This window comes from Drosophila pseudoobscura, chromosome 4 (assembly GCF_009870125.1).
Source record: "Drosophila pseudoobscura strain MV-25-SWS-2005 chromosome 4, UCI_Dpse_MV25, whole genome shotgun sequence".
Classification (NCBI taxonomy): domain Eukaryota; kingdom Metazoa; phylum Arthropoda; class Insecta; order Diptera; family Drosophilidae; genus Drosophila; species Drosophila pseudoobscura.
The window spans coordinates 18605481-18618651 of NC_046681.1; the positions used below are offsets into that span (position 1 = coordinate 18605481).

At 44.1% G+C, this 13171-nt stretch overlaps 1 protein-coding gene across 1 annotated transcript; it reads right to left on the reverse strand.

Annotated features, from left to right (window-relative positions):
* Positions 1-315: 315 nt before the first annotated feature.
* wg (Wnt family member 1 wingless) lies at positions 316-10647 on the reverse strand. The gene is made up of 5 exons (XM_001356360.4): positions 10544-10647; positions 8114-8376; positions 3920-4221; positions 1907-2337; positions 316-1790 (listed from the first exon to the last, which is right to left on the reverse strand). The coding sequence occupies exons 1-5, from the start codon at positions 10645-10647 to the stop codon at positions 1484-1486; spliced, it is 1407 nt and encodes a 468-aa protein (XP_001356396.2). The 3' UTR covers positions 316-1483.
* Positions 10648-13171: the final 2524 nt, after the last annotated feature.

Sequence of the window (13171 nt, forward strand, 5' to 3'; positions counted from 1 at the left end):
GTTTCTGTTGCTGGTGTGGCCTGCCCCAGGTTGACAGTTTCTTTAGTTGCAGCAGCAGCTAAAAATGCGCTTGGGAAACTGCCACCGAGAGAGCTGCTGTGCTGCCTTAAATCAAATATTGAAATGCCACAGAGCACAGAAACCCTGACCTGCGGCTGCCCCTTGGCCTCTGCCTCTGCCCCCGTACCCCCGTACCCCCGTGCCACGGTGCCCCTCTGCCTCTGGCTAATTGCCGCACACTTGATCCAAATAATTGCCCAAAGCCACAAGTAAATAAATTCCACTCTAGGTTGTATTTTGTAATTGTCGTTTTTCTTTTGTTTTTTATTGATTTGTGTTTTCTGTTTGCATTTCGATTCGCATTTTTTGTTGTTTTTTGTTTCTCTGATTTTTGTTGTTGTTTCTCGCTCGCATTAATACTTTACAAAATAGAATGTCTATCATCTAGTATAAATTAATTAAATACATATATATACCATATTTTATTGTAAGCCTAGACATTATTTATAGTTCGACTAACCAGCCAGGTGCATTTTAATTAATTAGTAATACCTACAATGGGGTTGGTGGTGGGGAGGGAGGCACAAACGCACAACCGGAGGGGTTGCCACAAAAAAAATAATATTTTATATGATTTTCTTCTCTTATGTGCAAAATTTCATAAATTCCAAGCAACAAACGGGTGGATTTAGACGCAGACTAAAATTAAATTAAATCTTATTTATGTACACAAAAATTAGTAAATGATTTGGGGACCAAGGACATAATTGGAAATACCATTGTGGAAGATCCATTGTTCCAATTGTTTTCCAGCCTTGGTTATTCTTCGCTTAATTCTTAAGCTTAAATGATTTCAGATCTATTCCCGCTTTCCATCTGCTTTGAGCCCGGCCAAAGCAACATGAAAGCAAAATTCGATATTCGAAAGATATAGACGGAGGGGAGGGGAGAGCGGCGGTGCGATATTGAATTTGTTCAGTCTTGTTTTTCGATGATTTAAAAATGATTTAAAACTTTCTCATATAGAGAATAGAGACGGAAAGAGTAGGGAGGGAGGCGCTAGTAAAACTTTAAGCTAGACTAAAATTACACCCTAAACTAATGGCTAAGGGATGGGGTGGGTTGGGGTGGACATGCAGCAATTGTAATTTACAAAATAATTTGCTGGCTCACTAAAAACTAAAAACTGGGCAAACATAAGTTGTATTCTTTCATGAAAACTATTCACTGATTCCTCCCGTAATACTGCTATCAAAAAAGGTGAGAGTTAAATATGATATGGAGAGAGAGAGAGAGTGGGGATGTGGGGCTGTGGGGATGGTAGCTGTATCTTTAACTAGGCTATAGTCTAGGCTCTTAAGTGGCTAATAACAAAGGCTAAGCGTAGACAAAATACATAACACATACACATAGAAAAGACAGTTGATTTAGATAGAATGAGGATGTGGGCTTTTGGGGGAGGGGGCGGGGCGGGAACTACTACTTATAGACACGTGTAGATGACCTTCTTGGTTCGACACAGCTTGCACTTGACCTCGCAACACCAGTGGAAAGTGCAGGCACATCGCTCCACGACGATGACCTCGTCTCTTCGATAGCCACGCCCGCAGCACATCAGGCCACAGCCATCGACGCCCAGAGAGGTCTCATTGCACTGTCGGCCATGAGTGCCCAGGATCCCGTGTCTCAGATTCTTCTCGCAGAAACTGGGCGAAGGCTCCAGGTAGACAATGTCCTTGGAACCCGGTGGTTTATGCTCGGGATTGTGGGGATTCAGTTGAAAATGATATCTGAGGAACGAGAAGAACGAAAAAAGGTTGGATGAATAATGGTTAGATGTTGATTTTGCTCTAGATCATCTGCTTTCTCTCTTCGTGGATCTTTACGGATCTCATTCGATGCTTACCTATTATGTTTGCGACCCTGACGACGTCCATTCCTGGACCTTGCTCCCGCCATGGGTAAACTATTTGGCGATGGCATATTTGGATGATGGATCTTGCTGCTCAGATGAGTGTTGTCCAGCAGAAGTTCCGGCATATGATCGTTCAGCATACGCTCCTCTTCCTCGTAAACGCTGACTGCAGACTGCAGCAGACCATTCGAGCCCCCGTTGGAGTTGGAGCCCATTGCCGCATTGGGACTGACTACGGCGACGGCATTGGCACTCTGCCGGAGACTGTTGCTGACCTGGACACGGGTGGCGCCATCGAAGCGTGCCTTCAGATTGTCACCGATCACACGGAAATTGGCGAGACGCATCCAGCAGGTCTTCACCGTACAAGAGCCGGACATGCCATGGCATTTGCACTCCTGCCGCATCTCCGCCTGAACGTGCTGCAAGACGGACGAGAGAGAATAGAGGGGAGAGATTGTTCATTAGTATGACTTTATTACGCTCCATGGACTCCATCGAGGAGTCTCAATATGTTTTTCACTTAATTATTTTGCTGTTTTTTGCTGTTTTTGCCTGGCTCTGTTGCTCGATTGCTGGTTGGGAGATTGGCGGCCCGCCTGCCACGTTGTTGCAGTTATTAAAAATCAATAAATGTTGTTGCAACTTGCTGTGCGCATGTTGCATGTTCCCCCGTTGTTGCTGCTTCTGCTGCTGCTGCCTCTTGTTGTAATTGTGCAAGGCCCCAGATCCCGTCGACTAAAAGTAAGAAATCAACGCAGTTGGGGGGCCGCAGCCACAGCAGCCACCAACTTCATCATCATCTCCATTATCATCGCAACGATTATGGAGATCGAGATGGAGTCGAAGATGAAGATGAAGCCCATAACAAGTAATAAAATAATAACACAGATGGTGGGCCCTCGCTGGAGGAGATGGCAGTACTAGTACTATGATGTGGAACCCATGGGCCATGGCCCCGGATCTACAGATGTCTCTAGCCTCGATGGATGTTGCCTCAGTGTGCTACTTTATACACCCCACTCGCAGGCAGCATCCATACACCACAAGAGGCACACCAGAGTCGCCGGAGGAGGCATAATTGGGCCACAGTGGGGTTGAATGGCCAAATTGGTCATCAAATTCAAATTGAACCAATACAATTAGTTGGAGATCTATGACATAGATTAGGTATCAGCTTTCGGAAGGGAATTTATTTGAATTTTCGTAAGAAAAACCGAGAAATTCATGAGTTTTCTAGCTGACCCGGCAAAAAATTTGCTGCAGTATTATGAACTATTTCTGTTGCTCCGAATGATATAATTTGGAAGCATGAATTTAATGTGCGAATGGATTTCAGGAACATTTTTCCTGACATTTTTTTCCATGGACATTCTTTGCACCAATCAGCACTTTTGGATGAGCGCAATATTCAACGTTTGGCTCCAAATCGAATGACTGATGAAGAGACGAAGCTGATGAAAGATTCAATGAGTCAACAAGAGTCGATTTCTACATCCCTATCGGATCCATGCCATCGTTTGATACTTATCGATAATTAATCGATTTCTAATCATTATGAACCACTGTACGCTGCCCCAAAACTAAAGGCCTACCATTTTTATGAAAGTGTAGGGGAACTGGAAGCTGTCAACGAGTTAATATACGATGTACACAAGCGCAAACGAGTGCACCACTCCCCCTTCCGATCCTACCGATCCTACCAGTTCCTGTAAAAGCGGTAACTAGCACCCCTGTTCCCCCCTTTCATGAGAAACTCTCCTCCATATATGGAGAGAGAGAAATAGAGAGCGGGAGAGAGAGAGAGAGCGCTTAAGCCTAGGCCAATTGGCGTTCGACTCCAATTAATTGCGGCTACGGAAAATGTAGAGGCATTCGTCGATGGTTTTTATTAGCCCAGTCGTAAATCGCAGGCTCCCAACCAGGCCAGGACAAAATCGTACAGCAGCAGCAACAGCAGCTGACATTAAGACTAGGGGAAGTGGAAGTTTGAGTAAAACTTACCGCACGGCCCGCCTCGTTGTTGTGGAGATTCATCTTCTCGCGCAGGTTGCGTCCACGCTCGCCAGTGTCCACGAATTCGCGGGAGAACTTGAAGCCGAATCCAATATTGTCGGAGCAGCCGCCCCATTCCCAGTCCCGGACACCGGCCACGCTGCCCGCCTGATGGTTGGCCTGCGGGGAGCGCGACTGGTGGCTGTAGTCGCAGGTGCAGGACTCGATGGTGCCCTCGCTGCAGGCCCGGGCTATCGAATGGGTCACAGCGGCACTGGTGATGGCATAGATGAAGCCCGTCTCGCGGCAGCCTGCAAATGGAAATGAAAGCGAATGAATTTCGAGGTTTAACTACATTTTTTTGTTCCCCCCGGTACGTATATGTTTGCCTTCTGGGTGTTCCACGGAGGAGCAACCATGGACCCCATCGCAGTACCAGTGCCCGTCCAAGACAAGATCTCAATCTCAGCTCTCAAGTGATTGCGACGTGGGCAACAAGAGAGCTACAAATATTTCGTTCGGTTAGGGCATTTCGTTGCATGAGTATGAGTAATGGCACTTGTCCTCCAAAGTCTGGTCAATTATGACACTTCAAGTTATCAATGCCACAGGAGGATCTCGAGCAGAGAAGACCAGAAGAGGTAGAGGCTGACTGCAGGAGGTGGGGGGGAAACGCCACAAAACCTGACACAGATTAAACGCTCAACTATAAATTCCAACTTAACACTTTTGCCCATCTCTACACAATCCATATCCATTCGAGTGGACAGTTCTCCGTCTCGTCTCTCCTTGGGACCGGAGGGACGGACCCCTGCCTTACTTTTATTTTTAGTATACGAAACTGCCTCTGTTTCTGTTTCTGTTCGCCCCTGTTTCTGTGTCTACTCTGCTCTATGCTCTCTGTTCTGAAAGACCATCACAGATAAAGAACAATGAAAATTGAATTTACATGTTGCAGATAATTTTTCAAGTGGTTTCGCTTCAGTTCATAGCTCAAAAGATATGATATATTGTATGTCTCTTTGTATATGGATGGATGTACGGATGGTCAGGTAGCTAGAGCTCTAGAGAGGGTAGGACAGTATGGTATGAGTGTGAGTATGAGTCTGAGTCTAAGTGAGGAAACTGTCAACTGTTGTTGTCTAGGTAAGAGTTCAGTTTGGCAGGGTGTTAACCCTTAGAGATATAATTTGTATATTTATAGATGTATGCCATTCAGAGATTCCCCCTCTCTCTAGGTTTTTGTAAATGTGTCGATTGATGTATCTATGATTGACTAGCCTCAAGTCTCTGCTTGACGATTGACGAGGCACAACTTCCGCCTGAAGGTACTACTCGTATATTTTGCCGCTTTTGATTTTAAATTCCTGGAATTCGACCAAAAAATGATTTGTTTTCTTGAACTACGCGAGAGAGAGAGAGAGAGAGAGCGAGCCTTCCACCTTCCACCGATTCCCGGTTAATGTTTGCTTGTTTGTCGTTGGTGGTTTCAGTTTCGGTTTCGGTTTTCCTTAAATAATTTCACGTAAGTAACCAAAATTTAAGGCATGAGGTGTGTAAATATGTGCAAGATGTTTGGCCCCCGATAACGATACAACGATACAACGATTCCCTCGGCGGCGCATGCGCAAACGCAAACGCAAACGTTCGGGAATAATACTGAAAGTTGGCTTTCTGTCTGGTATCTGTATCTGAGGCAGAGTCAGAGTCAGAGGCAGAGGCAGAGGCGTGACACAGTCATTGCGCCTGACATTTGCTTTTTGGGTGATTAGCTTAGCAAGAATTCGCGTTACCTTTTTACGGGTCGGGTGGAGGATCGAGAGTTTTATGTTTGCATTTCGAGTATTTCATACTCTCCTTTTGTGGGTTTTTCTTATGTAAATAGCGCTTGGTAAATGGTTAACGAACAAAAGATAATAAATTAAAGAGAATGGCAATGGCAATGGGAATGGGAATGGGAATGGGGACCCTGAGCAATTAACCAAAGAAATGCGAAATGAGTTGTGAGTTGTGAGGGTGTGTCGTCAATGGAGCAATGGGCGACCAACGAAAACCTGATAAAAAGGAACCCAACGCACACATATATTTCCGCATGTAATACGAGAAGTTTTTGATGCACGTAATTGCCACAAGCGGATTTCCGTTGTGTGTGGGCGTGGCAGAAACTGATTGAAATTGAGAGCAAGAAGCACCAGGAGCACCAGGAGCAGGAGCAGGAACAGAGATCAGCAGCAGGAGCAGGAGCCGTACCACAAGATGAGCCTCGGCTAAGCAGAGCTCTTGACTAACGTACCTACCGCAAAAAGAGGGCCCTAGAGAAGGGCTCATCTGTGGGATAAGCTGCTTAGAAGAAGACCAGACCACTGACAGACTGACAGTTCCCGGAATAGTTTAGAGCCTTGATATAAAACCCACAGGGACCCTGAACCAGTGGCAACGGCAACCCCGGGGTGGGATCGGTTCGGTTCGGTTCGTCACGACCGATGATTGCAAAAGCAGCAGACGAGGTTCGTTCCATGCAAAAAGTAAGATGAAATCACTAATAGAGACAGCCTGTTAAACCGTGTGCCGTGGCAAATTGACAAGGTGTCACCAATTAGAAAACAAGTTAGGCTTCGGCTTCTACCCCAAAAAAAGAACACCGAAAAAAGAACTAGACAAAGATGAATAATGTAGGAGAATGTGCCCCGCTGGCAAATGGGTCGACAGGCAGTCGGTTTGAGAGCCACTGGAACTGCGCTCGAACTGGGCTCGGATCTGGTTGGTTCGGATGGGTACCCCAAGTGTTAATGGTTCGCTCTAGGTGTTAATTAGGGCCAAGGGCAAGGGCAGGCTCGAAAGAGTCGAACAAAAAATAGAGAGAGAGAACATTAAAAATTTGATTGTGGAAAGCGATGAAAGTGCTGCGATAAAAAGCTGTCACCACCACGAGGCAATTTTTCCCAGCCTTTCATTTCGTTTTCTTTTCGTTTTATGTAATCCATTAAATGTCAAGAGTCGAAATCCAGTCAGAGACAGAGAGAGAGAGATAGAGAGCGAGAGACTCATAAAAAGGATGTTAGTGGAGAGTAAAAATGACTTGATAAGGTCAAGAGCCTGGCTATAAAAGTCAGCTGCCGTTGACAGACGGACAGACAGGCGACCCGGACAGAGGCAGAGACAGAGGCAGAGGCAGGGGCAGAGGTACGGAAGATGAGCAGAGCCACGCGACGTGGGCACGCCCACAAATGACATACGATATAGATACAGAATACAGAATGGGAGATGCCCCGGGAGTGATCCCAGGTAGTGATCTGGGATTCAGGACAAAACAGTAGCTAATAAAACGGCAGGAGAAATGAAAGACAGTGCAGATTTCCACTGAAAACAGCAGCAGCAGCAGCATCAGCAGGACAAACAGCAGCGCATGCGCGACTTTTGTTTATACATATATGAAAATCCGTTGACAGCCTCGCTCGGGGGGAGCTACAGCTACAGTTACAGCTACGGCAGTCGAGGAAGTAGCAAGTAGCTCTCCTGGGATCGGAGTCGTCTCGCAGCAGGCGAACGAACAACTCCCAGAAGAGGCACAACGACACGAGAGAGACAACAAGCACATTTGATTGATTTGAATGAGCAATTGTGAGTGACAGAGGTGGTCTGGTCTGGTCTGGCAGTCTGTGGTGCTGCCAACTTGTGCCAATTAGCATAAACATGCTGAAATGCAAGTGGAGCAAGTGCACTGGAGGACAGGAGGACTGCAAGATGATGACAAGGCGAACTCTTTGTGTCCCAACCAGCCATGCAGCCATCCAGCCAGCCAGGGAAAGTGCCCTCTTGAAGGGTAGTCAACCCAACAAAGTATCCCGTACGAGTATGATATATATACATTTTACCAAGTGCCCAGATCGTATTACAATAACAAACAAGCGCCACACACACACACAGAGAAAGACAATGTCCAGGGGAGTGACATTTCATAACATACTCGTAAATAAAGTGGAAACCGAAAGGAAAATGAGGTTGCAGTTGGGTTTTGGGTTATGCAAGCAAATTGTTGATGGTAGCTAAAGGAAAAACGAATCCGTTGACATCCGTAGATCGGTAGATCATATTTCCTCACGAAAAAGGGAAAGAGCTAATGAGATTGAGAGGGAACCGAACCTCAAATGATGGGAAAGGAATCCTATACTGCTATTTACTATGTTGTTTCTTGTGACTCACCTCGATCAACGATTTTGCCGAATAGATTTTTGCCTCTTAGGAAGTTCCTGGTCGAGCAGTTCCATCGTCGATTCCGGAACTGATGCTGGCACTCGCTGATGGCCAGATTGGCGCCCTTGACCAGGGCCCCCAGTACACCAGGATTGTCGCGCACCAAGCGACGCTGTTTCCTTCTCAGCGTCGAGTGTATGGCGGGATCCATATACATAATGCCAGTGGTTATGGGTGACATATTGTTCGGTTCGCCGACCTTTGCAATACCCCTAAAAGGAGAGAAGAACCGATTAATTAATAGAGCAATCTATACCAGAGAGAGGAGCAGGTTTATGAGGAGTTGTCAAAACTATTTAATGGTTGAGTTGGTTCTTGCACCTAATTACGAGCGAAAGAGTATGAGGGACGGGATGGGACCCTTTCCCCTGAACAAACAAACATTTTCATTATTTTTTTCGGTTTTGTCTAAGTATTTTTCAGGTTTTTTGTATAAGGTTTTTCCACTTGACTTGAGTTTGAGTTGTGTTTTTGTGCGGCTTTTCATTTTGCGGCTTTTCCTTTCTGTATTTTCCAACATTTGTTGTTTCTGGGCGGTGCACGTCAATTGCCGGCGTTACTCAAGCATAAACCACACAAAGATACAGACACATAGATACATATAGTGTGGTATTTATCGGTACACTCACAGATGGCTAAATATTTGCAGACACTTGTCGGACTTGTCGGTTTCTTTCCTCTCATTGACCTGCCATCATTTATTTTCCTTTGTTCTAACTGTTGATCTTTATAATATTTTCCCCGCTTCGTTAGCAGAAAAGTAAAATATATATTTACTTAAACAAATATATATTGACAGCCACCCGCGGTGAATGCAAATTAATTGCCATTTCAATTGAATGCTGATTGCGGTGGGAACAAAACCTCCCTTTATTTGAAACAATTGCGTAATATACGATACGTAAAACAAAAATTAATAAAACGAAAAATAAACAAAAATCTTGATCGAAAGTGTAACATCTTGCAGGCAAAAGAGCAGCCAGATGGCAGGGGAAGGGGCATGCGATTGCCAATCGATTTCAATTCCCAGGCGGATTAAATCGATTCCCAATCGGAGATTTATGCGACGGGAATCCGCAGCAGCCGAACAACCGAGCAACCGAGCAACGGCTCCAACAGCAACAATTTTGTATCGCATCGCGTGTATCTGTATCTGTAGTACGCCAGTATCTTCTGTGTGTATTGTTTGTGTTGTGTTTTTTTATTGTTGAAGCTGAAATTTATGCCGTTATAAAAAGTTATTAAGGCTTAGCTGAAGTTTTGCACATGATAAAAGTCAAACAAACAACTCATCAAGTTTCAAAATCCCGGATTCTCGTCGCTCGGCCGCAGCACCAGGCCATAATGGCAATCACAAACATCAGAAAGTGTGTAAATATTTAAGTACTATTTATGGTTAATTTATTAAAGAAATAACATTTGATTGAAGTGGAGAATTACAGGAAAAATTGTTTTGAAGCGACTTTTATTAGGTGTTGCAATTCGAATAAAGTTTCTTATAAAGCTCATACTTTTTCAGAATTTAATTGCATAGTTAAAAAACACTGTAATCGTATACAAGAGGTTTCTATATTATTTATGAGAAAATATATTTGAATGATTTCAAAATATTGATTCGTTTAATCAACTTATTGAGATTATTTTCGATTATTATTCTTTGTGCAAACTTAAGAATTACAAAATGTAATCCACTTTCTTACAAGCGTATCTATTTTCTAGGGTTTCCATTTCGTAAATTTCCACTCAAGCCAAAAAACAAAAGACTTAAGCAGCAAACTTGATTTCCCTGCCTCTGCCTCTGCCCGACGTGTCCGGCACTCTGCGGTAGATCCCAAAAAAGTTGACTTCCTTCTAAGACCCCAACTGTTTCTTCCCCACATCTCCCATGTGGAACTCCATTCAGATCTTAAACTGTGTCAAACACACACACTGACGCAGAGGCAAAGGCAGAGTCAGAGGCAGAGAGAAAAGCAATCCCCATCTCGAGTAAAAGTTGAATGCGCGCTTAGAATTTTTAATTGCTTTCATAAAGCGAAGATCGAGAGAGGCAGAGAGAGAGGCTTTAGTGTGCATTCTGTGGCTTCCGCACTGTGCGTGACGCACAAGACCTTTAACATCTTCTGATTTTTTTTGTGGGAAATTTTGCCCGAAAGTTATGTAGTGCTGGCGCGTGCCTGCCGCAGTAATACAAAGTTCTGTGGTTGTTGTGGTTCTGTGACTTTGTGAACCTTTCGGTTTATTTGGAGTTTTTTTTTTTTGGAACTGGTATGCTGTTTGCTCTGATGGTTAAGGCCTCGATGCTAATTGTCAACCCCCACAAAAGACCACGGGTGAATGCTTTCAAATGCTTTCAATTGCATTTTCGATCGATTGACTTACCACCACATGGAGCCTCGGCCCCGTCCAGACTTTTGTTTACTCTCGGCCTGGCTGCTGCACAGGGCCAGCATCAGGGAGATCACAAAGATATAGCTTATATCCATAATTTGTTTGTTGCTGCAACACACTGCTCTCGTACTCCCACAACACACTCACTGAGAGATTGGGTACTCGATTTTTGTTTGGATTATGGGCTGTTATGCGAATTATTACGAGTATGCGATGGACTCGTTCATATATATTTTCTGTGATATTTTTATGGCAATTTCACGTTCAATTAACGCACTATAAATGAGGCATAATCATCATTAGCATACGCGTATTGATATTGATTCTCATATTTGTGCAATTAATTTTCCGAACTCGAATCAATTCGAGGGTCGATCACACGGTAATCATGCGGCACGGGACACACTCTTTGGATTAATCATTAATGCTTTAATGGTTGTAAAACTTGTCGAGTTTTCGAGTTTTCTCTATGCTCTCTATTCAGGAAAAACACTTTCAATCTGCTCTAGTTGTACGGCTAGATACTAGATACATGTGATATGGTAGATGATGTCGCGACGGTATCGAGCGGAGCGGAGGAGTGAAAGATTGTTGCCCGGTTCAGCGCTGAAACTCAAATGAAACACCGGTGCGTTCTTTGGCCCCGACTCTGCGTTTGTCAGCAGCGCACGGATCGTCTCGTCGTCAACCTTCGGTTGACACACGATCTCCTCCGTCTACATAATCTCTCTGTCTGTGTGCGTGCGTGTGTGTCCGTTTGTGTGTGCTAGAGTGGGAGGAGCAATATCCACGGTCCGGCGTCGCACTCTGCGCCAGAAGAGTTCGGCTAGCTGGTATTCCGAAAAGGCAGCTGCCTCTCATCGCGATCGTGTGTGCGCCGCTCTCTCGCTCTGTTCTCGTTCGTGTTCGTCTTCCGTCTCTGTTTTATCTGCTCGTGTGTGTTCGTGCTCGTGGTATATATATATAGCCCGTCGCCCAATAAGAAATGGCGGAAATGGAAAAACTGTTGCTCTGGAAATCTGCTCTCCGCTCTCACAGTTTTCAGCCCAATAATCGATTGCATTGCGCGATTATTTGCCCAATTTGATGCAATTTCGTAATCTCTCGCTAGCCTAGCCGTTAAGTGCATTTAAATATATTTATTTGTGGCCATTTTTTGGCTATATTTTTATAGAATTTGGGTTGCTTCAAGATAAGATAATTTTCAGTTTTAGGCTAAGAAATTCGTGGTTATTATAAACGGTTCTTATAGTTCTTAAAGTTAGATTTTCGATATATTTTCTCTGCAAAAATAGCAGAAACTTAAACTTATTTGGTTTGATTTAAGCCAGCTAAGTATTTTATCATCTTTGTCTTAAACTTTTTGAATTTAATAATTTATTGATTCCCAACTCGTTTTTCCAATAGCTCTTGTGAAATTGCCCTGCCAAAAACGATTATCAATGTACAATTCTGCAAAAACGTATTCAGAGTGGAATATAAGGTAAGGACCTCTTGACAAAAACATAACTTCAAACGGGCAAAAATGTATGTTAACTCTTACATATATGTATGTATAGAAACGAAAAGATATAGTTTGAAAAAATTCACAAGGATCACAAGTAATGAACATGTATCCATGGATGCTTGCCCCTGTAGATCTTTGGTTCCTAACTCCTTGGTTCAACATCTTTTGTGAGATCTATAAAGTTTTCATTATAGTTTCTTGAATCATTTTTATTGTGCATATCATCTATATCAATTTCTACCGTTTGGGATAATGAAATCTTAATAGTTTGATTAAAATCTAGCATTTACCAATTCAATTCTATAAAAGTTCCCACAAATTCGACCATCAGATCACCATTTGCTTAGATATTTCCTGCGTATGGCTCATCCAGAACGAGTTTTCTTCATTATTTCGGAGTAAATTCGGAGTAGCCTTCCGCTTATATACTCATGCTCTCCACTCACTCAGGCATACACATACACATAGCCGAGTGTTGCCACAAGGCAGAGCTGGGCTGGCTTTATGTCTTACCTTTTCCTCCTGCTCTTCTGTGGCATTGCCTGGCTGCTTCCACTAATTGGACAGGCCTGGCCATGTGTGTGCACCTCCAGAAACGACGAGAGAGAGAGCCCCCGCTCTTCTGGCCCGTTTCGGTGAGATCTTTCGGCCATTTTCAATGAATTACACATTTGTTCGCTGTAAAGATTATGTCAAAGCTATTAATGGGCGATTATTCAGAAGCATTAAGAGGTATTACGCGAGAGATCAGATCATCTCAGTGCCGTGCCGGGCCGTACAAAATGGCGTGGCGTTTCAATGGGTTGCGTTTTGTTGTGCCGTTAGCTGGTTTTAGACGAAAAATTCCTTAGCAAATATTAGCACAGTCTGGGCGCTGAAAAAGAGTTAGAGGGAAAGAAGGAGGAATGCCTCAGTATTTGCTTAGGCCCCGGGCACTGGGCACTGGGCACCGGGCCCCGAAAAATTAGCGCGTTCTTATTAATTTTATTGCTGCGGAAAATCCAAATGATGAGACACACGTACTCCGGACTCCCGGTCTGGCACTGGCATACGGATACGTAGAGAGTGAGTAAGAACAGAAGGCTGAAACGCAAACAAATCATAAAATCGAG

Excerpts from the sequence above, each read along its gene's own strand:
- wg (XM_001356360.4), bottom strand. The coding sequence starts at position 10,647 with ATGGATATAAGCTATATCTTTGTGATCTCCCTGATGCTGGCCCTGTGC. Across the intron at positions 8,377-10,543 it reads GGCCGAGGCTCCATGTGGTG|GGGTATTGCAAAGGTCGGCG; the intron begins GTAAGTCAATCG and ends CTCTCCTTTTAG. Across the intron at positions 1,791-1,906 it reads CAGGGTCGCAAACATAATAG|ATATCATTTTCAACTGAATC; the intron begins GTAAGCATCGAA and ends CTCGTTCCTCAG.